This window comes from Mytilus edulis, chromosome 11, assembly GCF_963676685.1.
Source record: "Mytilus edulis chromosome 11, xbMytEdul2.2, whole genome shotgun sequence".
NCBI classification, from domain to species: Eukaryota; Metazoa; Mollusca; class Bivalvia; order Mytilida; family Mytilidae; genus Mytilus; species Mytilus edulis.
In genome coordinates, this window is record NC_092354.1 from 83,231,380 (window position 1) to 83,258,118 (window position 26,739).

General features: G+C 31.0%; 1 protein-coding gene across 1 annotated transcript in view; it reads left to right on the top strand.

Annotated features, from left to right (window-relative positions):
* Nucleotides 1-5,718: 5,718 nt before the first annotated feature.
* The window catches only part of LOC139494657 (uncharacterized), a 98,327-nt gene continuing 77,306 nt past the window's right edge, over nt 5,719-26,739 (top strand). Inside the window, exons 1-4 of the mRNA XM_071282818.1 lie at nt 5,719-5,736; nt 7,961-8,047; nt 13,117-13,215; nt 20,392-20,490. Of these exons, the coding sequence (XP_071138919.1) occupies nt 5,719-5,736; nt 7,961-8,047; nt 13,117-13,215; nt 20,392-20,490 (303 nt within the window). The remainder of the gene's footprint in view (nt 5,737-7,960; nt 8,048-13,116; nt 13,216-20,391; nt 20,491-26,739) is intronic.

Sequence of the window (26,739 nt, forward strand, 5' to 3'; positions counted from 1 at the left end):
CTTGTTTCTTTATTATTATCAGGCTGACTTCATACAAAACTTCTTTGGACGAAAGATAAGAAGTTAGCAATATCATTTAGCTCTTCTTTCCGCTATACAGATGATGTTTTTCACTACATAATTCAAAATTTGGTGACTATGTTGAACGTATCTATCCCATTGAACTAGAGATCAAGGATACAACAAATACAGTTAAGTCGGCCTCATATCTTGACTTCTAAAAATTGACAATGAGAGCTGATTGAAAACAAAACTCTACGACAAAAGAGATGATTTCAGCTCTCCAATTGTGAACTTTCTACGTAGCAACATTCCAGCGGCACCTGTATACGGGATTTATATCTCCCAATTGATACGATATTCCCGTGCTTGGATTTCTTATCATGATAGAGGGTTGTTATTAAATCAAGAGTTTTAAATGATCAAGTTGAAATCATCACTTCGTAAATTTTACAGACGCCATTACGAGTTGGTTGACTGTTATGGAATAACCGTTTCACAAATGATATCGGATATGTTCCTTACGTCGTAACTACAATCCTCTTCCCTTTCATGAATGTGACCTACCAAACTAGACTATTTACCTCATTTGTTATCTCAAAAGCAACACGACGTGTGCCACACGTGGAGCAGAAACTGCATACTCTTCCGGAGCACACGAGATCACCTCTACTTTTTGGTGGGGTTCGTGTTGTTTATTCTCTAGTTTTCTATGTTGTGGCATGTGTGCTTGTTGTTTATAGATAGAGGAAGATGTGGTGTGAGTGCCAATGAGACAACTTTCCATCTAAAAAACAATTTTACTATTGTTTGTCTGTTTGTCTTTTTCATTGTTTGCAAAGGCGTTGTCAGTTTTTATTAGTTATAAGTTTGACTGTACCTCTGGTATCTCTCGTCCGCATTTTAATAATATAGCGTCTAGATTTTAATACATATGAAAATAAGCTGCACATTTTTTTAGCAAATGCCCTGTAAATTTTTTATTTTAGATGTAGTAGTCTTACATTAAAACCAAATTTCTGTACCAGCATAATCATTGTAATGGTAAAAAAAAATTAAATTAAAAATGTTTCATTTTGTAGTTTAAACGTATTTATTCATGAAATTTACAAATATTTCAAAATGTAGGATCTGGAAACACGTTTCTCACAGTTTACATCATCAATCATATCATATTTTTTTATTAGTACCTGTATCCCTGTGATGAAATTTGTAAGTGGGAACTTAATCATTGGAAATTTAAAACTGAATAGATTTTTCGATCCTAACTTTCTTGAGAAAAAAATAAAAAATCTTAGAATACTGTCACAAAAAAATGGAAAAATCGCCTTAGCCTGCAGTTCAGTGGTACACAATTAAGTTTTCAAAAACTTGTAGTTGTTGTTAAATGACAGAATTCAGCTGAATTTTAGATAATTAACTATCAACTAAATTGAATGTTTAGATTTAGAAGATGCAGATCTCATCCATTGGACAGGTCCAAATTGAATCCTAAACTAAGGAAAGGAAATTACATTAAACAGCAATTGATTTCAATAGTGTCAACCTGTTCTTTTTTTCATTCTTACCCTCCTCCCCCAAAAATAATACGGAAACAAGGGCCGTCTTTCCCCTCAGAGCTATTCAGCTCTTTGATTTCAAGATGGCCACCGTTCATTTTGCAAATGGTGTCATATCAAATAGGCCACTTTTCGTAAATCCTTTGAAAGCTGTGTGTTAGGTACATTCGAAATTAAATTTTGATAAAACGTAAATTACAGTTCCTAAAGTACGATAATACAATACATAAATGACGAAAAAGTGAATTCCGGTTCCAAAATGGCGGCAAAACCGTTGAAAATGACTATATTTCGTAAATCATTTGAAAGCTGTGTTTTAGGTATAATCCAATGCAAGTTTTGATAAAACGTGAATTACAGTTCATAAAGTACGATGAAACAATACATTATTAGCTAAAAGGTGACTTCCGGTTCCAATATGGTGGCAAAAACGTTGAAAATGGCTACATTTCGGAAATCCTCTGAAAGCTGTGTTGTAGGTAAAATCCAATGTAACTTTTGATAAAACATAGATAACTGTTCCTAATGTACGATAAATCAATACATACATGACGAAAAATTTACTTCCGGTTCCACAATGGCGGCCAAAATGTTGAAAACTTCACATTTTTTTTCATTTTCTTCTTATTTACATAAGATAACACTTACTTTTTTAAGTTCAAATACCTAGTTTGGTTAGAAAAGACAGGTTGAATATCTTATGATTATCTGACAGTTGTTAATACACAAAACCGTACATAGAAAGCCAGGACGGTAGCGCGTACAGTTATCAACACCGCTGGATTTTTTGCATCTGCATTTTAAAAGTTCCAGAAACGAGGATGTAACGGCAGCCAGAGAATTCCATTTTTGTTTCCAACTGTCATTGTTTTTTTACTTTCATTTAAATCCACCGTTCATGACTTGGTACGTGGATCTGTTGAATGGATAAATTCGGTTGAGTCCACCTTGAACTCTTTTGATGTGCGCCGGAAGAGAACCTGTGGTAGGCCGAATGGCACATATGACCCATAAGGACGCTGTTTTCTGACAAATAATTCAAATCGTGCCTTTATAACAACAAATGTTAATGTTGCCGTACATGATGCAAGCAAATGCTTCGATGATGTCGATGTCTGTGTCTTCATTCAAAATTAAAGCGAACAAAAACATTTGTTACATCTGGAAATACTTCCTTTGTCTGCCAAGCTAACCTCTTCACTTACCCACCAAATGCTGACAAAGTGTCACATTCACAGAATTTATGGAAGTAAAGAATAGCAGCTGCACGAGGACCAAACAAATGTGATATGTCATAAACATGGAGCCATTGAAAGTCTTTATTCCTTCAATAACCTATCCACAATTTGTCCATACCTAATTCTGCGAGAGCTGCAATCTCTAATATTACTAAATATTCCATTGTCAGTACTAATTACATTTACTTTTTTATCAAAAATTTTCAGCAGCAAGCTTATCATGGACAAACATAGGTGTATCTGCTTGTTCGTTGTTATAATGGGATAGCTGGGAAGTATCCGTATTGAAATTGCAAAGAATATCTCTCCTTCAGTAAGATAAGCATTTTTGTTAGTCTCTAAAGAAGCAATCATGTCGGCTAGAAACTTGAACCATTCCGTTTTGCTGTCATCTTTATAGAGACTACTTCAAACCCTTGGTGTCTTACTAGAACCAACAACTTTCCGTCTAGCACCAGTACCGTGTCTTTTCTCGGTCCAGCCTTTAAATTATTTATTTAGTGAACATCACATACAATGTTTACTCTTGCATACTTATATATGCAAGATTGTATATAAGGCAGTATGACATCATTTGCATAATCATCAAATATTTTTGCACGTGGTGGCCTGAATTTAACCATAGCTGTCCATCCAACGATATATGCGCCAAACTTTTGATCAGTTGATGGCAAATCGCACAAGCATACCTATTTACACGACCTAACACCACTGTTTAAAGTGACATCTTTAGAAAAGACAGAGAAATAATTATGTCTCATGGATAAAGAAATCTTACAAGTCAAACTGTCTACTTTGAAAAGAAATTAAAAGACTAGAAAAGAGATCGCAATCACTTGTCATGTTCTTCAGCTTTGTTTTTTGACAAAGACATTTCCAGGTTCATTTGACGGCTTTAACAGGAAATATTTATTTTTATCTGGTTATAAAAAGAAGATTCTCCGTCGTTTTGCTATTTCTTCAAAAGATCTTCGTCATTACCGGACCCAAATATTTGGATGTCCGTAAAAGAGTCAATTTTATACAAATCTGACGACTGTTCTTTAAAAAGAAAAAATGGATTTCAAAACTCGTTCATCACTTTAGAAAGCCTTTGATACTTTTCAAAAAAATCCTTTTGTGTTTCGGAGAGTCTTCATGGTGTCGATCATCTGTTTTAGAATGACTTAACCCCGTATATCTTTCAAATTCAGCTGCTAGTCTTCTGACTTCCATCCATCCATCGTCTCAAAGGGATCTTCGATGGTACCAACATTCGCCCTTCACAATTGCATTATTCTGTTTGTTGGTGCCTGATCAATTGTGATAGCTGGTTTTACGTACCATGAAATTACCATTTGCAAATCCCATTGCCACCTTGTGAGTGATGTTCCTTAATGGATTAGTAACCATCGAGAATAATTAATACGATATGGACCAAAAAAATAAGTTATCATGCTTGAAATGCACTGATTGTGAGATACGATATCTGACTAATAAAATGAACGGACGACCGAAAGCTGAAGAAGTTCTTATAGATACATAAATGAACGCCAAAAAATCCACTATGGTCGAGATGACTCTCTTTCCTTACACCAGTCTATTGAATAATCGAACGACACAGGGTCATGAGCTATATCTTAAGACAGTGAGGGCACAAGTCCATCAACTTTCATGCAATATATTACTATTTTTTTTTAGAACAAGCCATTTAGGTTGTTGTCTCTTTGACACATGCCCCATTTCCATCCTCCATTTCATTACAATGTACTATTCACCAAACATAACGATAAACTTATCTTCTCCGTACCAATCTGGCCATTTCTTCTAAATTTGCTAGGCCAATACCAATCGTATTAAGTGAATGCTTTGCAACTATAATTGTATTTTGCCGAGAATTTGAAAGTTAACCACTGTTTTCACCTTATCCATCGAAGGCTTAATTAATTCAACTGAATGAGGGTATTTTCAAACAGTGGCATCATAAAATGTACACTTACTTGAATAGAATAGCATATATTTTTAGAGGAATTAAATGACGACCAAGATATCTTTACGAAATTCAAATCCTCGTCTGTTAGATGAACTACGATTTACATCATTGTGTATGTCTATGAAAAATTTGCGCATGCACAAAATTGATAAACGCATTTGTTTCATTACCTTAAAAATATTATCAACCAATTCATAAAATCATTAAAAATCTAAAAGCACCAAGTAAATAGTTCAAATGTTTATTTGTGAATTTTGTTGTATTTTTGCGCATGCGCCAACCCTGAAAGGTCAAATATTTATTTCTATTAAATACGTCACATGTAAGGAATGTAGCCTCCTCACCTGATAATATTTTTTCACTTAAAGAAGGTCAAAGAAAAGGCTTTCAACATGTCCAAAAAAAAATTTTTAAAAAGTATTTTCGAACTGGAAAAAAACAGCCATTTTTGTCTTTTTAGTACTTCAGGAAGGATTTTCTTAGTGCAATAAATAACGGCAACAGTAGTATACCGCTGTTCAAAAATCGTCAATCTATGGACAAAAAAACAAAATCGGGGAAACAAACTAAAACTTAGGGAAACGCAATAAATATAAGAGGAGAACAACGACACAACATCGCAATGTAATACGATATTAACATAAGGTTTGCAATGTTACGTATTATCAATATTTCTTATTTTTATCAAAAATAAGGCACAGTTGTTTGTCAACTGAACATTTTGTTGTCCATGCAGTTCGGTAAAGATAAGATAAATTACACATTAAGCTAATGACTAAAAGAAACTCCAAACCGCATTTAACCAAATCAACATTTTTCTTGATTTAAAATATTTCATAGTGACATTTTCTTGATTATACTATTTAAATGATCACTGGTCAAATGAACGTATGTGTATTTGTTCTGCTGTTAAACTTCTAGATGTATTATTTTCTATTTGTAGGACAAAATGGCAAGTTTGAATGAGGTAAGATTTCACTTTAGATATTTATTTATCATCTCACTTATTGTTGTAAATTGCCACACAGAACATACTGTTTAAGTATTCAGTCAAGGATACTAAAACAAAACGTCTGTATATATGAAATAACAACGAGGAGGAACTCAATAATTAAAATTCAGGGAAACTTTAAATCTGATATATAATAATGGTGTCAATTTGTTTTATCATTAGTTAAATGACGTGTATTTGTTATTAATTTTCATCCTTCTGAAAGAACAGTTTACTCCTTAAAATTAGTGGTTGTAAGACAACATTATCATTATTATGTACAGGTAATGAAGTGTTCAAAATCATAAATCTTAATGGATTAATCAATGCATTCTTTTATAATGTCCCTGTTAAATACCCAAAGTCCGTGATAATTGCAAAACAGTGTTATAATAGCCAAACTAAACACCAAGGGCCATCACAACAATCTTTGGCAATTATTACAGACCAATAAATAAACTGGCAAACAGTTTCAATTAGTCTGCATTTACCATTGTTAAATTAACTGTTGTCTTTGGTATGTAGTCCATCTTATTCTTTCTTAACCATTAATACCAATACAATATCTTACCATTAACAACTTTTAAACGATTCACATTTTTTAATCGGTATGTGACCCTATATAAACGTGCGATTGATTGTTCTTGTCGTCCACGGAATGCAAAGAGCAAACTTTTATTGAACCAGACAGTATTTAGCCTAGAATTAGAATAATATTACAAATATGTAAATTTAAGAGTTGTTAATCAATATGATTTGACTATCGTGAAACAACTTTGTTAAATATGTAAAATTGTAAGCTTATGCACTTGCTCCGATATAAGAACAAGTATTACCAAAAATTATTCATACTGACCAAAAATGTTATATACAAAATAGATGCATAGGCTTCAGTATTAGATAAATACAAGATACTATTGATTACTCAGAAAACTTTAACGAAGATGGTGCTTAATTGTTGTTGATTTTTCCAATGCATTTGACTCCCTTGAATGGAGCTTAATGTCAAAAACCTTAGAAAAATGTTGCTCTTAAAGTTAAAAAAAATAGTTTTATAAGATGAATTAAAACAATGTAGCCAGTCATATCCTCAACAATTGATGGGTGTACAGGAGTTTAAAATTTTTCGAGGAGGAATTCTACAAGGGTGACCAATTTCTTCGTATCAATAGTTGAAATCATGACAATGAAACTAAGACAAAACTAAAAGATGTAAAGATGAAATTAGATGGTTGAAACTGCTCACTGAAAATATGTCAATTTGCAGGTGATATAACACTACTTGAATCACCGAAAGATGTTAGTTTAACAATGAATATATTTGAAACTTTTGAAAGTTTATAAGGATTGAAATTAACCAGAAATAAAACAGAGGGATTTTGGTTTGGAAAACTTACACATAGTAGAGACAAATTTGATCACATGAATCGGAAATCAGAAAACATTAAAAGTTTGGGCTTTAACTTTGGTTATGATAAAAAAAATGGTAGTGAAATCAATTATTCTTCCAAATTTAACTTATATCCCATCAAACATGAACGTACCAGAAGAAATAATACAAAAGTTAAAAAAGTTCATATAGAACAGGAAAAAAAATGAAGGTAAACGTGCAACCCTTTGTGAAGATCATTTAGAAGGTGGGTTAACATGATCGACATATAATTGTATCTCAAAGTTTTTGAATTACACTGCATCTTAATACTTAAACAAAACACTAGTGGCAATTGGTCAATCATACCAAGTTTACCTAAAAATATTTGGTGAAAACCTTCTGATATTTCTAATGAACATTAAAAATGATAACATGTTAGACATAATATTATTTAAATCCCTTCCGGAGTTCTATCAGAAATTTATTAAAACATGGATTAATGTTACGCGTGGACAGACAAAGATCCCACAAACATTTCTAGATATAAGACAACACAGTGTATGGAGCAATCCTAGCATGCAAACAAACGGAAAATACTTCTTGTTTACTAAATGAATTGAATATTATAGTCCTTATGTAAATGACATACTTGATGAAAGAGATTATATATCATAAAATAAAATATTACTTTAACTAAACATAAACGAGATTAGATTAGAGAATTATCCTTATTAAAGAAGTATGCACTTATATATATATATATATATATACAACTCGTCTAAACATCAACCAACAATGTTTTTTATAAGCATTTGACTTTTCTTACAGAAACTTATTAAAGCTGCTCGTGACGGAAGTATAACAGATTTGAAACGTTTCATTGAAAAGGGCGCTGATTTAGAATACAAAGGAAAAGTAAGTGACATTAACGACAAAATATAAATAAAAATATTATTATACATATGAAATGGGAACTGTTCTGGGGACACATTTATCGTTTCTTGATTTAAGCTGTTTACAAAAAAGCTCATAGTAAGGACAGTGTGTAACTTGCAATGTTTTTCATACACTTTCCAACAAAAAAGGGGGATAAATTACATGACACAAATGGGATGACTTTTTAGGTAAAATAGTTTTTGGTCCATTTTGAAAAGGTATAAGCCCCAGTCACACTGTCACGTTATGCTACGTTTGAAAATGCTAAGTATCAAATACGTTTTGTGTCACGTTCTTATCAGGTTTTCCTACGCATTAGTACGTTTCGCTACGTAGTAAGCACGTTTTGTTACGTTCCGCTAATCTCTGATACGTATTTACTAGGTTCGTTTAAATTTTCGCTACTTTTGTTGTGGAATTCCAGTTTTGAAAAAAGGATCAATACGTTTTTTTACGTTTCTATTGCGTTTCGATACGCTTCGTTACGTATACTCCCGTTCCGCTATGCTTTCAAAACGTAGTAAAATATAGCTCTTGTGTGACTGGAGCTTAACAGTTATATTTCCCAAGCTGTCAAACAGACCCCTTTAGCATGAAAGTATCCATATTTTGAGTAACAGACGATATATTTTCTTTAATTGTTATATAGTTGGTAGGTGGAACAGATACACTAAATCAAAATTGGTTATAACACCTTGTAAATCCCAGAATTGCTGAAGATAAATCCTAATAAAATCTCTCCTCATATATTTAAACACTTCTTAGATTGAATTAGAACATCAATTATTTTAGACACTATTGATGGTTAACGCAACAGGGTGAACCAGTTTTAGTTACTACACACTACTTATTTCCTATAAACAAAAATACACTTCATTTATGGTAAATCCTCATAGCTGTACAATTCACTGATAATGCATCCTTCGAATCGCACACTTTAGTGATGATGGATCCTTATGATTTATATAAATGATGATGAGCATTCCCCTTGAATTTAACAGATCAATGATTTTCAACAGTGATCAAATTTAAAGAAAAGGATAAATCCATCATTCATTGATGAATATGGATAAACCCACGCATGACTTTAAACCATTATTAAATATAAATAACAACTGACGTTGACAATATGAGAAATCAAAAAAGGGCAAAGTACGGCCATCAACACACAGACATGTCTACATATGTTTAAATCACACACCTCTGATAAGAATTGTAGTAAACTCATAATTCGATAATGGGGGACCCGTTATAATGTGCGCACTATTGATTATAAATTATCATAAAATTGAACAACATTGGTTACGAAACCTTATACACCATAATCCCCTGATAACAACTCCTGGAGAATTCTAACATCAAAGATTAATAATACGTATTAGTTTATTCTTGTTGATGATTTATCCTCCTCGATTAGCATACTACTAATAGACTTTTTCATCAACTCTCGATACCGACTATTGACACCTTCAGTTTACAGGAGAAATAAAGGGGTCGTGTCAAAGATATAAATCATCCATGTATAGCATGCATGTAACACTAACATAGTACTAAATATTCGTTTATAACGATGTTATAAAAAAAATACGAATATTTTGCACATATCTTTTGTAGATTTTCTCTGTTGTATCCGTTCTTGCAGTTAATACTTTAATATCATATAAAGTTTTGAAAAAGTATAAAGCATTTCACTTTAGAATCTTAAAAAAATCCATCTGTTTATATTCGAAATTGTTGCATTTTCGGTAATATGATTATTGATATCGATAGTTGTCCGATTTTTCCGTGGAAGTCTGCTTCGCTTGTCAACAGTCATTAACTCGTTTTTGGAATGTTATTTTATGACTCTACATTGTAGCATCCCCATAGTAACAAAATTTCAGATATCAGTGGCGGATCCAGAATATTCAAAAGAGGGGTCCGGGCTCACTGACTGCCTAAGAGGAGGTCTGCTCCAGTCATGCTTCATTGATTCCCTTTAGAATCAATCAAACTTTTCACACAAACAAGACGGCGGGCCTCCCGTCCCTCTAAATATTATCGAGGATATGACATTGTAACGGGACTAGCAGCCTGTCCGTGACGTGTCCAATGCATGTGTTCAAATGATATTTTAGTTCATCCCACGCATATGTCATGCCCCTTTACTGAACCTGGAATATGTTGACCAACGGTATATTCTTTTGTCGGTAGATGTGCCGCCCTTGTCAAACGACATAAAATAATTATCTGTTTCCACATTTTTTTCTTCTTCTAAAAATAAGAATAGAATAATAAAGATTTATCTTCTATTCCTTCGTGATAGTCTATGATAGTGATGGGGGTTTCTTAAAATTCCGTATTCTCTTATTTTCTTATTCTCAATTCTATGATCTTTATCGTAATTTAGCACCCGAGTATCATCTATTTTCTTAGGGGAAGGGGTGGTCTTTTTTGGGGCCATGATTCTGTAGTGTTGGTCCATTTATGCATATTATGTTAACCCTATCCAGCCTCTTATTCATACGCATTCCAAAAATATAACTAAAGATATAATTCAGTAAATGGTTTATTATCAAAACAAGAAAAAAAATCGTTGTTTCAATAGACATAAGCAAGTTTTTTTTCACCTTTCAATTCAATAACTTATCAATACCTATCATAAAGAACCATTACTATTTTTATGACGATCACTTACATTTTACCAGTAGTCGTTGATAAATACATATAGAATAATAGGTTGTATCAAAAACGAAAATACCTGTTATTCTGTTTATCAGTCATTATGACGTCACACAATGTATTGCCTAATATTTTCAGTGATACAGCCAGTACGTTGATACTAGAAAATATTAGGCAGTAAGATATAAGGGAAAATATACGAATTACCGATAAACCGTTATACATGATCATAATCAAAGCAACCACATGATAGAATAATGTCTAATAGAATATTCTTATTTTTGTCTCATCGTATTGATGTTGTAGAGTACGACGACTAGGGTACATGTATTTTATTGTGACGTGTGCTAGACATGTAAGTCTAGTACATAGACATGTAAGATATTTTTGATGTATGTTTTAAATTGGTATTGATAAAGCATACTGTTTAACATTTTGTATTTTTTATGAAAGTTATTATGTAGGAAACAGTAACTGTGTGAAATAACTTGTATTATACTACTTGTAATGCTTATAGTCTGGAACATATGATAATTGAAGCAAATACGTTTTAATTAACATTTAATAAGCATAGTAAGATTAATTACAATGTTATGAATTTTCTAGAAATATTGAATTACTGTCATTTGTATATTTAATAAACCAATTGAAGTTCATGTTATAATTTACCAGTTCATAGTAATAATCCACTGAATAATCCAACTGTATGTCGATGATCCAATTGTAGCAACTGTAGTAGATTGTAGTAAATCGTAGTAAATTCCACGCACCTTGCTTGAATTTATGAATGAAATGTATTGACATGCGCAGTAAAACCCATGTGTCACTTCAATAAAAACACTATTTTTACGTGTTGGCAACTGTTTTCACATACTTCTTGTAATTCCTTTTAGTATTTATAGTCAACGTCTTCAATGTTTTGTAGTTGTTAATGCTCATTATCTTTGATATTTATCATTTTGGTCCGCCGGTGACACACATAACTTTTTGCAATGTTGTTTACGTATTGTGACTTCCGGTGGCGCTGTATATATTGTTGTATTTTTAGTTACCATAGAAACTTGTTTAGTACCATGCAAACTTTGTTTATTATATACAGGTTACTAAAATTATATATTATTGTGATTTTTGTAATTTATTTAAGAATTCAAATATTTAGTTGGACGGCAAGCGCACGATCCAACAATCCAACTATCCAACAATCCAACAATCCAACATTGACGTAATTTCGACGCTTGATCGTCAGTTCTGCTTGAACTTTTGGTTCTTACAGTTGGTATTTTTATTTGCTCGTTATTTATCTTAGTCAAAATGGTTTATTTTTCTTAGAAACTTCATTTTTTTAAAGGTTAAATTGTAAAGGAAAATAGTAAAGTTAGCGTTTTCAAAGTTTAAAAGGAATATTTCATTTAAGCGGACTCTTTAAAGCTTTATTTCTAGTGTTTATCTTTTAAAGTTAGGATTATTGAAATTGTTCATTGAAGTTCATGTTTACTGTTAACGTTTGTCTTTTTGTAATAAATAGGATTAAATAGGAAAACATTTGACAAGTAAGGGATAATTTCCCTAAAGGTCTGGAAATTATACTAAACGATACAGTTTATGTATGGTATAAACTGTAGTTCATTGTTAGTTATTCAGGAAAGGTTCTGAATATGACTAATAATTATAAACATTTTTTTATGTAACTGGTGAGGTATCAGTTACAACTATATACAAAAATGTCAGAAAGAGGTATTCTGATTAAATTCACTTGAAGTTAGGATTTTCTCTTAGGTAATTTATTTTCTTAGTAAGATAGCAGAACTCAGCCTTTTTATGTATTTTTCTGACACACCAACATATTATCTCTTGAGTGTAGAGATAAGTTAATAAATATCTCTTGAGTTTAGAGATAAGTCAGTAAATATCTCTTGAGTTTAGAGATAAAAGAGGGACGACAGATACCAAAGGGACAGTCAAACTCATTTAAAAAAAACTTATTTTTACTTCACCATGATAAAGCTTTTAAATATACCAAATGTCCAAGATATTTAGTTGAAAGAAGTTATATGTTGAAAAACAGGATAAACAGTGATCCCTTTATATGGTTCTTTAATATTGGTTGCTGGTTACTAAAGAAAATAAAATACAAAAAGGTATTATAATCTTTACAACTTAATTTTATTAACTTTATTAAAAACCCTAACTATGCTTAATACAGACAAACTGAGCATTGATACAGGACCATTACAGAAAAACAGGACCATTACAGAAAAACAGGGCCATTACAGACAAATACAGGGCCATTACAGAAAAACAGGGCTATTACAGAAAATATGTATTTTTTTATAAACAGTCATTTGGTTATAATGTACTTAGTTGGTTAATAAATGTTTATATTACAGGATTCATATACACCATTATTGATATCAGTCTTCTATGGACATCTGGATACAGTCCAATACCTTGTTTCTGTAGACTGTAACGTAGAAGTCAGAACAAAGGTATGATATAGTCTTAACAAACACACTTATTTATGATTTAGTTTTAGTTTGTTACCCCGATTTTGTTTTTTGTCCATGGATTTATGAGTTTGAACAGCGGTATACTACTGTTGCCTTTATTTAACACATTATCAGAAATGCACAAACTTGATGGTGTATTGAATATATGAGGTCTCATTTAATCTTGTCATGGAAAAAGAAGAAAAAAAGACAGTACAAGTCTTGTCTCTTTTTGAAAATACATATTTTTGGCAGTCATACGTTACTTGGATTATAATCCTCTTAATGCTGGACTAGCACATAATCTTTGTATTGGACAGACCTGTTTAATTGACAATAATTTCATTTTGTATGTGACGCTTTTTCAGATTGGCTGATACACAATTTTGTCATGTGACCATGACGTCAACAACGTTTTTTGTTTCATGATTTACGCCGGTTTAGAATGGAATTTAGAATTAAATTACAAGAAACTCCTATAAATGAGGCAATTTCATAGATCAGTAGGCAGTAGTGTTAAAGGGAAAAAAATAACTTAATCAGAAATATCTTTCTACCAAATGACTATGATATACTGAGTACGTATATGTATGAAATATTTTGCAATTATTATGATTGCCATTTTCTTTAGCGAAATTTAATGTAACAGATTAAACGGCAAATGTTTATTGCAATATATAGGAAAAGACTATTGTGTATCACTTTAAATATGTATCACCAAAAGAAAATTACCCATATGATTATACTAACTAAAGAAAGTCTAGTACCATATAAGTTTATAAAGATTAAAGATTAAATGGTGGTATCTCTCTAAACTATTTTAAGTAACAGAAGGTAGTCAAATGCTGAAAAATCTTTAACATTATAAATGTCATAAGATATGAAAAAAACTATTATTCGACAAACTGAAATAATATTACATAGATTTGAATGCAAAATTTTCTTGTTAGAATACAGCCTTGTAACCTTTCGACCTTCGATATTTAATAAATGGATGCAGCTCCTCAAGATAATGTGTTGAATCCTATAAAAGATACCCGTTGAATATTTACTATTCAAGTTTATCTTAAAATTAAGATATTATTGAGTTCATCTATTTTTGTGATCGTGAAAATCTACAAATATTCTGGTTTAATTATTGCCCTTTTAGGAAATGTTCTCTAATATTAAAATAATGCAAACCTTTCTGAATTAACAGCATGATCTGGATTCTAATGCAACTAAAAATATATAACTTCAGATCACGCCCTGATCTCTAATCAAGTAAATCTGTAAATATCTCCAAAATAATGTCCTTCATTTCATTATATATCATGTTTGTGTGCAGAGGTTCGTGTGTTGAGGCTATATGTATATGTATCAACCGACTGGTATGCGTTCTTTATTGTCTGCTATAAACAAAATGTAGAGTGTAGATCAGACAAGTGGCTTAGATTTCCGGCATAAAGCAAACTTTAATAATAGGAGCTCCTGTGGTCCATTGTGGGAGGAAGATGGTAATTAAAGACCCTTTTATCAAGGACATCTTTAATATAGAGCACTTACACAAATGCATTCATTTTCAAACCGTTTTCCCTAACCTGATATTCATTGATACACATTAGAACTTTTTTTTATCTTCTTACCTGCTTTACCTATAATTTGTATCAGCACTTAATTTATGAAGAGGACTGAATAATGTAATTATCCATTGGCATCATTCATTTTCATAGCATTTTAAGATTTATATTTGAAATGATTCTAACTTTTGAATATTCGCATTTTTTTTAAAAGTAGGATTAAAATTGATAAAAAGAAAAGGTATGATAAAAACTTCCATCAGAGTGTATATAGCATTACGAAATTGCGGGGGGAAATCAAATTGAAAAATACTAAGTATTCATAGTTCTTTCTTACATGCTTAACTTACTGTACATATCTATGTTATTCACTGTAAAAATGTTATACTGTCACAAAACTATTCTCTTGTAAATCTAGACAGTGCTAGAATTTATTTCATTTTCGTTATCGTTATAATGGTGCCATATATATGTATTGCTGATTAATGACCAGAAACAGCAAATGCTTTTCAATTCATTTTTTTTATTTTAAATTTAATGGATAAGTTAAATCAAAAAGACAGGTTTGTTGCCATTTCAACACGTTTTTGTCTTTTGTCTGGTATGGATATAAATATACAGGCTGTCAAACAGAAACAACTCACAACAATCATACATCGAACAATCTTGATGTTCATCACACACATTTAAAGGCGGCAACGTTTATTATTATTTGCTGTTTCAACATAATTCCATTGCACACTAATTTGTATTACCATATTTTAAACTTAATCTGGTCAGGGAGGCCAAAATGCAAATGTATATTTCCTATCTAAATTAATTAAATACTATTGTGTAAACATCTAAATTCGAAAATATTAATTAAGCATACATTCTATCAAAACTTTTGATTTTTCAACCCTGTATACCACCATTCCCCATGTGAAATTGAAAAAATCCAAAATGCCTTTCAGCATAAAAATGGTAGCATACGCTATATATTTATTACTTTGGGATTTCATAAGGCATATTTCGTTAATAGTGACAAACAAAAAGGTAAAACATGCTACACAGAAGAACAAGTGGTCAGTATGCTGGAGTTTCTTATCGACAACATATTTGTTGAGTTTGGAGGTAGACTTTTCCAACAAATTGTCGGCATTCCTATGGGAACAAACTGTGCGCCTCATCTTGCCGACCTATTCTTATTTTTATATGAATCGGAGTTCCTCCAGACACTTGTCAAAATCAAGAGGATCAAAGAAGCCAGATCATTTAATTTCACTTTCAGATATATTGATGATGTTCTTTCCATAAAAAATCCGAACTTTTCTGATTGGGTTCCATTATATATATCCCCTATAACTAGAGATTAAAGAAACAACAGACACGGCTTCCTCGGCTTCATTTTTAGACTTATATCTCGAATTTGACTTACACAGTCATCTCAGTACCAGAATCTATGACAAACGAGACGATTTTAAATTTTAAATTATAAATGTCCCCCACCTTAGTAGCAATATACCAACTTCACCTGCATATGGGATATATATTTCCCAACTTGTTCGATATTCAAGAGCTTGCAGCTCCTACTCAGACTTTGTAAAACGTCATCAGTGTCTGAGTAGAAAGTTGATGAACAAGGGGTATGTCAAAGAACGTCTCGTCGTTTTTCTAAAAAAAGTTCATCGGAAGATACCAAGACCTTGTTGATAAATATTCCGTATCAACTTCACAAATATTACAAGATGGTCTTGATGTATAGATTTTGCGTACTGATGTTGTTTATCATCTTTACAACGTGTTTTATAGTTCTTTCATTTGTTTTTGTTCTATTATTAATATAACTTTTACTGTTGAATGGTTTATGTGATATTCGTTCGACGTTGCTCGGTACTTATACATTTTGTCAATGTGTTTGTATTGTCTTTCATTTTTTGGTGATGTGTTTTGTATATGTGACTTTGTATTTCTTTGGTTCTTATAACGTGACTCTGTACTTTAAAAGATTCCGTCAGTATGAGATTGTTCTTTTTATGTCATAATGATATGTTTCTATTATGAATTACAATATACGTTGAATCACAAACGTCAAAATCATTCAATCGCGTAGTGGAATTAACTATTAGTGGATTCTTATAAATTCTATATAACTTTTGGACCAGTTTAAAACTCGGTCTATTTCTGAAATTTATTCTTACATACTTTTGATTTTTCAACCCTGTATGCTAACATTGCATAGGTAAATTTTAAAATTGTTTGTATGCACATTGAACGACAAATCTATGTGACGTATAAAATATTCTGACATCAAACACACAAATCAATGAATGTGTTTGTAGATGTTTTTGTGTTCTGTTAAATTGTTCCTTTTAAAATTGTAATACGATGATGACTGATTTACCATATTCTGACTATTTTATTTATTGTGTCTGTTTAGTTAACGCATCAATGTAAATATAACGTAAATTGATGAGACTGTCATCAAAGTGAGAGGGTTAAACCAGGTTTAATCCACCATTTTCTACATTTGAAAATGCCTGTACCAAGTCAGGAATATGACAGTTCTTGTCCATTCGTTTTTGATGCGTTTTGTTATTTGATTTTACCATGTGATTATGGACTTTCCGAATTGATTTTCCTCTAAGTTCAGTATTTTTGTGATTTTAATTTTTTTATATCACTAATATGAAAATAAGATCTCAGACTTATAGAACTAGATAAAGCTGGATTATATTTTTCATGTGATTCTTTTTTTTATTAATTTTCTTTTTCCATTTGTTTTTAAACTGACCGTTTTGATGGAAGTTTACACTTACACTGACTTCGAGTAAATGCTCAGTTCACTGAAAAAATATACAGGAATCTGATGTACAGTAGTTGTTGTCTGTTTATATAGTTCAGACGTAATTTCGTTTCTCGTTTTTATATAGATTAGACCGTTGGTTTTCCCTAATGAATGGTTGTACACGATAAGTTGTTTGGGCTCTTTATAACTTACTGTTCGGTGTGAGCTAAGACTCCGTGTTAAAAACCGTACCTTGACCTATATTGATTTACTTTCAAAGATTGTTATTTCGATGGAGAGTTGTCTAATTGGCACGCATACCAAATCGTCCTATATCTATACGCAACTGACAATTTTTATGTTTGTTTAGGAACTTTCCGATTTGATTTTCCTCTGAGTTCTGTATTTTTTGATTTTATTGTTTTGATAAAATCATATAATATTTACATCACTGATAACCAATCTTCTTAAATGCACATATAAATACTGATAATTCCTCTTTAATGCACGCTTATAATGCATCCTCGTCTGTCACACTTCACTGATAATAAATCGACATACACTATCATGTGTGATGATATTTTCGCATTTAGATGTTATGAATCGTCACCAATTAAAAGACTACTAACGAGGATTCAGATAAATTCACACTATTTTAATAATGAATCGCCACCAATTAAAAGACTTCTAACGAGGATTCTGATAAATTTACAGACTGTTGATAAGGATCCGAATTATTTCTCACTTTTCTGATGATGATACCCACCAACTCAAAGAAAATTGACAAGAATCTGGTTTAATTCCGACTTCTTTGAAGATCCTGTTCAATAAAACAAAACATTTCAAACACATTGAACCTTTGTTTCGTCCCTCTTTAGTTTACACACAACAGATTTTAATATAGTGTTATCATATCAATTAGCCGTTGATTTTAATGTAGTGTCAGCATATCAATTAGTTGTTGATTTTAATATAGTGTCAGCATATCAATTAGCCGTTGATTTTAATGTAGTGTCAGCATATCAATTAGTCGTTGATTTTTCTAGAAGAGAAGCTGGTCATCTTACTTAGTTTTGACCATTGATTTCAGCGATTTGTATTGTATTGATATATTTTACACAACATTGTCCAGTTGAAGATACAGTATGTGATGTTTTTTATATGTTAATATCATCAATTGGAAAGAATACTAGTTTCAATTACTGCACGTGAAAGATAAATGCATTTCTTCCGTTTCTTGCTGTTGTTAAGAAGCTTCTTTGGTCCGATCCATCTTCTTTTTATTCTAAATCAACACAAACTAATGTTGTTATTAGATAGGTTTAATAAACAATAAATATGTGTTGGATTATAAACATGTGGGTCTTATTGTACAAATCTTTTTGCACTGAATCATTCTTTGTTTTGTTTTGTTTTCTGACAACGAAAATATTTTTTAAACATTTCATTGACTTTTTTTTTAAGAAGTTGACCAGTTGTGTTAAAGTTTTAAGTAAGATAGTTTAACAAACATACCTAATTCCGAGGAAATTTCAAACGAAAAGTCCCTAATCAAATGGCAAAATTAAAACATGATTAGATAACAAATAATAACAAAAATAGTCTGTCAATAACATACTTACTTTGAACTTTCAGGTTACTTTGATCTTTCAGTGTTGCTATACTTTGGGTTATTTCTTTGATAGCTCGATAGTTAGTAAGGTACTTAAGGTAGTAAGTGAGTTGATACTAGTAGCCATTGACTAAGAGACTTCACGTATTTATACTGAGTTGAGATATTATTGCTTTTAGTTACTTGTCTAATTGATAGAAATCTAAAAATTTAACAAGTCATACATTCTAAAATTTATTTAAAAAAACAACTGTCCTATATTCTTTTGTGGATTTCTATATTGTGATTTTATGCTATTGTTTCAGAAAAAGGTTTGGTACCAATAAAACGTTAAATTCCGCTGCAAATGTTTGCACCTGTCATTAGTCAGGAATCTGATTGACAATAGTTGTCGTCTGTTTATGTTATTTATACATGTTTCTCATTTCTCCTTTTTTATATTGATTAGATCGTTGGTTTTCCCGTTTGAAGGGTTTTACACTAGTAATTTTGGGACCCTTTCTAGCTTTTTGTTACGTGTGAGCCAAGGCGCCGTGTTGAAGGCCGTGAATTTACCTGTAATGGTTTACTTTTATAAATTGTTATTTAGATAGAGAGTTGTTTCAATGGCACTCACACCACATTTTCCTATATCTTTTTATTCGATCTATATATTTCTGTAGCAAAATTGTATTTAATAGAATAGTGCTGAGGATGGGTGTATATTGTTTATATAGAATATACAGACATGGAACGAATTTATACATATTGTACTTGCTTGTTTCGTTAACATCTGTTTAAATATGCTGATAAGAACACGTTTCGTTGACCTCCTTAGTCAAATACTTTAATGGAAAAAATATTTGATTATGAATTATAAAATTACAATATATTTATTCATATTCACAAAGGATTTTGAACAGGCTTCAAGTGTCTACATCAATCTGTTTCCTAAATTACTATTGTTAAAACAGATTTAAGGCAAAAATATTTTTTCGACCAACAGCTTTTTGCTTTATTGTTAGATTTATGTTTGCATTTGAGTATATCTCATCTTAAAAAAAAAAGCAGTCTTTCACCAGTATTTCGAAATGTATTGAATAAATATAATTCTTATATCTAAAAAAAAGTAAGTTAAATAAGTATTCCTTCTGTTTTTATGTTGTCAACGGATTTGTATGTTATATATGTTGTTCATATGTATGCCATCCCGTCTACGACTGAAGTTATAATGTCTGTTTTATGTGTTAATATTACAGCTTGGAAATACACCATTAATTATCGCTGCCCAGAAAGGAAACTTACAGATAGTCCAATACCTGATCTCCGTGGGCTGTGAAAGAGATGCACAAAACAATGTAATTATGATTTTTATTTTATCCTTCTCATCTTTACTGTGCATAAATACAAAAGCATGTTGAAAATCAGACAACTTTAATATATTCCTAATATAGTTATACACATTGTTCCCTTTTCTAGAATGTGACCATCCAAATTATACTTGTGACAGGGTTTGTACTAACATAAGTAACATGAACAATGTAACACGTGTCATTTTATTTGGCTTATCAACTTTTATCCGATAAACATAAAATAACCAAGTTTGTTTTCTTACAAAATTATGTAATAAAAATTAAAGTGTTCTGGATGAGAAGATGTTGTATTAACTCAACTTTGAATTATAAAAAATACATGATACAATTTTGTAAAATAGTGTCTTAGTTTACTCGTTGTAGCGAAATGAATTGATTTATTGCGTTGTTTTATACCATTTTTTTTTACAATAAATGAATCTCAGTCATATTACATGTATTAGGCGTTTTGAATTTAGTTTTGTCATATTTTTTTCAGATTTTTTATAATATCTCACCGCCATTGTTCAGAAGAAGTTGATAAGAACAAGTTGTCGTACATTCTTAATTACACACTATTATTAAACCATTATTTATTATATTGAAGTAGTTTCTGGTAAATTTCACTAACATCTATTTTTACGTGCATTTGAATTCATGTAAATCTTACGTGAAATTCTCAAAAATCTCATCTCAAACAAGTTTATACATGGAATCAGTTAATGCTAGTTTCATGTGAATCTCTTGTAAACAAAACTCATGTAAATTTCACGTGTAAATCACATTCTATTTTTTCATGTAAAATTCAGATAAAGTTTTAAAACATCTTAATTTAAAAATATATGTTGAATGTTAATGAAAAGTACAATTGTTTTTTTGTAAAATGCATATGAACATTTTCCCATTGAGATTCATGAGAATCTCTTTTAACGAGAAATTCACATGAGCATGTTCGTGAGTTTTATCCATAATGTTTATTGAGCTGAATCTCTTATGAATTTTTTCACGTAAATTTCCTGTGAGATTCAGGGGAAATAATGTGAACAAATTGTGCCTGTTAACATGTATATTAGTGGGCGTTCGTGTCTGTCATAACTTTGTTGGTTATTACTATCAACGCTTTTTTTCACTTTCAACGTAATGTATTTTACTACAAATGCATTGGTTTTCACTTTCAACGTGTTGGTTATCATTTGCAATCTGTTGGTTGAAAGAACTAAGCGTTGATTCGTAAATCATACTGTATGAAAAACAAACGCGTTCTTTTTTTAAATTCTAAAGCGTAATTTTCGTTCATCGTTATTTATGCACTTTTGTCAAACAATCAAAATATCTCTAACAAAGTTTGATCTAAATATAGGGTACGCTAAAGACTGGACCAGTGGCAAGACTAAATGAAAAAATGCCAATAAATGTTATCCAAAGGAAAAAGAATACGCTTCAATCATTTTATACAAAAAAATACCGGAAGCAAACACGTATTTACATTTTAAAAGCTTACGAAAATGTTAACTGACTAACATTTTACGTTTTGTCATGTTTACTTGTCTCGTCAAATTTTATCAGAAACAAACAATAATGACCGAGTTTGTGTTCTGACAGAAACATTATGTTATTGAAATCTAAAGTAACTTATTAACACAAAAGAGCTGAGAACATGTATGTATTAATTTCTTAGCCAGATAGAAGTAATCAAATGTAAATCATCTTTAAACCAATATACAATTATATAACATTTTCTAAAAACATGTTGTTTATGTGTAGTATAAAGAGTAAACGGTTAATAAGTCAGTTTTTACCACTAATTTAAATGATATTTATTGCATTTATTTTTGCTTCACAATATTGTCAAGTTGATGACACAGTATGTGATGTTTGTTACACATTGGAAGAACTATTTTCTGATTTTTTTCGTATCTGTGGTTCAGGAAAAGTTACGGTTGTTACACACTATTATTTAAACCTTTATTTGTGATAAGTAGGTACGACACTTGCAAAGTTCACCAACATCAATTTCTCGAAAATCTCATCTCAAACTTACGTAAATTTTATGTGTTAATCACATTCTATTTGATTAAGTAAAATACACATGGAGTTTAAAATATCTTAAGTTAACAAAAATTGATATGGTCAAATTTAATGAAAAATACATTTGTGAAATTTGTACAAAAAATTTCCCGCGAGATTGATAAGAATCTCAATTAACAAGAAATGCACATGAACATTTTAACGTGAGTTTCATGTATAAAGTCGTTTGAGGTGAATCTCACATGAAATGTTCACGTGAATTCTATGTCAGATTCAGGTTTAATTATGTGAACAAATTTTGCCTGATAACAAGTATATCAGTAGGCAGGTTTGTCATTGACAGTATAAGCCATACCATTTGACAGTTCAAAAGCGTGGGTTATTTCTATCCACGCGTTGGTTTTCACTTTCAATGTCTTGCATTTTACTACAATTACCTTGGTTTTCACTTTCAACGTATTGTTTATCATTTTCAATTCGTTGGTTGTAAGAACTAACCCTTCGACTCGTTTTTCATATGGTATGAAATAATAATGTTTATTGAGGTGTATCTCTTATGAATTTTTTCATGTTTTTTAAATTCGAAAGTGTATTTTTTTCGTTTCACATCGTAAGTTTTGCACTTTTGTCAAATAATTAAAATCTCTCTAACAAAGTATTATCTAAATAAGTAACGCTAAACACTGGACAAGTGACAGGAATATATTTTTGTTTGTTTTTGTTATTCAAATGAATTATACTGTATCTCAATTTTGAAATATAATAGGATTCAATCAGTTAATACAAAAACGAACCGGAAGTGAAAACTTCAATACATATTAGAAGCTTACGATAATGACAACTGACCAACATCTTTTGTTTAGTTTTTTGAATATTTTCTTGAACAGTAAATAATTATTTGTGCAGATTATACTTGAGGTATGCCCGAGTTTTTGTGTAGGATATCGTGGAAGTTTTGAACAGATATATAATTTTAATGAGTGGTATTTGCGAAAAATGCCAGTAACGAGGATGTTAAATTTCGCGAGCCGTAAGGCGAGGGAAATTCATTTTCAAGCCTGGTAGACCTGAACAGGAATTTTTATTTTTTCTCCAAAATTCAATAAATGTATCGCTTGTTAAAATGTTTGATAATCGTTTACATGTGTTACCTTTAAGCTATTCCTATAGATACAATAATTTCTATGAGAAAATTTGTTTTTATATTCTTTTTAACATCCATGCAGTTTTCTGTTGTGATCTTTAAATCTAAAATTTGAATTATGCCAGAGAACTAGTATTAGTAGTTATCAAAGGTACCAGGATTATAAGTGATACACAAATTTGTGATTTGTATTGAAACGTTACTTTGACATATTTAACTTTCTTATGTAAATTCAAGATCTCAATAACTGATTATGTACCCTTGTTATTCTATTATCACCCTGTTACAACACTTACTTGCGATTTCCTCTGTGAATACAAGATCTCAATGACTGGTTGGGTACCAATATTAATTTATCATCACCCCTATTTCACACTAACTGTTAATTTCTTCTGTTAATACAGGATTTTAATAACTGATTGTGAACCATTGTTATTTTATGATCACCCCTATAGCAACCCTAACTTTTTGATGTTCTCTGTGAATACAAGATATTAATGACTGATTGTATACACTTGTTATTTTATAATCACCCATATTACAACAATAACTATTAATTCCCTCTGTTTATACCAGATCTCAATGACTGATTGTGTACCAATGTTACTTTATTATCACCCCTAATTCACACTAACTGTTGATTTCGTCTGTAAATACAGGATCCCAATAACTGGTTGTTTACCATTGTTATGTTATGCCTACCCCTATAGCAACACTAACTTTCGATGTTCTCTGTGAATACAAGATATTAATGACTGAATGTGTACCCTTGTAACTTTATTATTACTCCTATTACAACACTAAAGTTCGATTTTCTCTGTGAATACAATATTCCAATGACTGATTGCGTACCTTTGTTATTCTATAATCACCCCTATTATATTAAAAACTTTTGATTATCTCTGTGAATACAAGATCTCAATGACTGATTGTGTACCATTTTAATTTTATTATCATCCCGGTTACAACACTTACTTTCGATTTCCTCTGTGAATACAAGATCTCAATTACTGATTGTGTACTATTGTTATTTTATTTTATCCCCTATTACAACACTAACTTTCGATTTCCTCTGTAAATGCAAGATCTCAATGACTGGTTGTATACCATTGTTATTTTATTATCACCCCTATTACAACACTAACTTTCGATTTCCTCTGTAAATACAAGATATCAATCACTGATTGTGTACCATTATTATTTTATGTTCACCCCTATTACAACACTCACTTTCGATTTCCTCTGAAAACACAAGATCTCAATGACTGATTGTGTACCATTGTCATTTTATAATCACCCCTATTACAACACTACCATTCGATTTCCTCTGTAAATACAAGATATCAATCACTGGCTGTGTACCATTATTATTTTATAATCACCCCTATTACAACACTAACTTTCGATTTCCTCTGTAAATACAAGATATAGATGACTGGTTGTGTACCATTATTATTTTATAATCACCCCTATTACAACACTAACTTTCGATTTCCTCTGTAAATACAAGATCTCAATGACTGATTGTGTACCATTGTTATTTTATAATCACCCCTATTACAACACTAACTTTCGATTTCCTCTGTAAATACAAGATATCGATGACTGGTTGTGTACCATTATTATTTTATAATCACCCCTATTTCAACATTAACCTTCGATTTCCTCTGTAAATATAAGATCTCAATGACTGATTGTGTACCATTATTATTTTATAATCACCCCTATTACAACACTTACTTTCGATGTCCATTGTAAATACAAGATCTCAATGACTGATTGTGTACCATTGTCATTGTATAATCACCTCTATTACAACACTAACTTTCGATTTCCTCTGTAAATACAAGATATAGATGACTGGTTGTGTACCATTATTATTTTATAATCACCCCTATTACAACACTAACTTTTGATTTCCTCTGTAAATACAAGATATAGATGACTGGTTGTGTACCATTATTATTTTACAATCACCCCTATTACAACACTAACTTTCGATTTCCTCTGTAAATACAAGATATAGATGACTGGTTGTGTACCATTATTATTTTATAATCACCCCTATTACAACACTAACTTTCGATTTCCTCTGCAAATACAAGATATAGATGACTGGTTGTGTACCATTATTATTTTATAATCACCCCTATTACAACACTAACATTCGATTTCCTCTGTAAATACAAGATCTCAATGACTGGTTGGGTACCATTGTTATTTTACAATCACCCCTATCGCAACACTAACATTCGATTTCCTCTGTAAATAAAAGATCTCAATGACTGATTGTGTACTATTGCTATTTTATTATATCCCTTATTACAACACCAACTTTCGATTTCCTCTGTAAATACAAGATATCAATGACTGGTTGTATACCATTGTTATTTCACTATCTCATTGACTATATGACAGTTGTTATTCTTTTGATGATTTTCTGCTTTTTATTTTGCCATATGATTATGGACATTTTCTTCTGAGTTCAGTTTTTTGTGAATTTACTTTTTTTTGTTTTCCTTTCTTGATGTTCATTTTTTATAATTGTAGTATTATACATGTACATCAGACCAGAAAAATGTCTATACTTTTTTGTTACAACTGACGTGTGTGCTATTATATACACTGTTTGTATTTTTCACATGTTCTTAATAGGGTAACTACAATCCTGTTCCGTTTCTTGAATGTGACTTACCAAATTATACTTGTTATCGTTTTTTACTAACATAAGCAACCTGTCCGGTGTCATGTTATTTGGCTTAACAAATTTTATCCGATAGACATGATAAATAACCAAGTTTGTTTTCTTACAAAATTATTTTATCAAAAATCGGATGTGTTCTGGATGAGAATATGTTGTGTTTATTCCTTAGTCAGATACAATTATTTGTTTATAACTAATGAAATCATCTTTGAATTATAGCAAATACATGTAGTCATTTTGTAAAATGTTGTAGCGAAAGTAATTTATTGATTGCGTAATTTCATACAATTTGTTTAAGTATAAATGGATCTCAGTCATATGTGGCATATTGCATTTAATTTTGTGATTTTTGTTTCTGATTTTTGAAAATATCTGACTG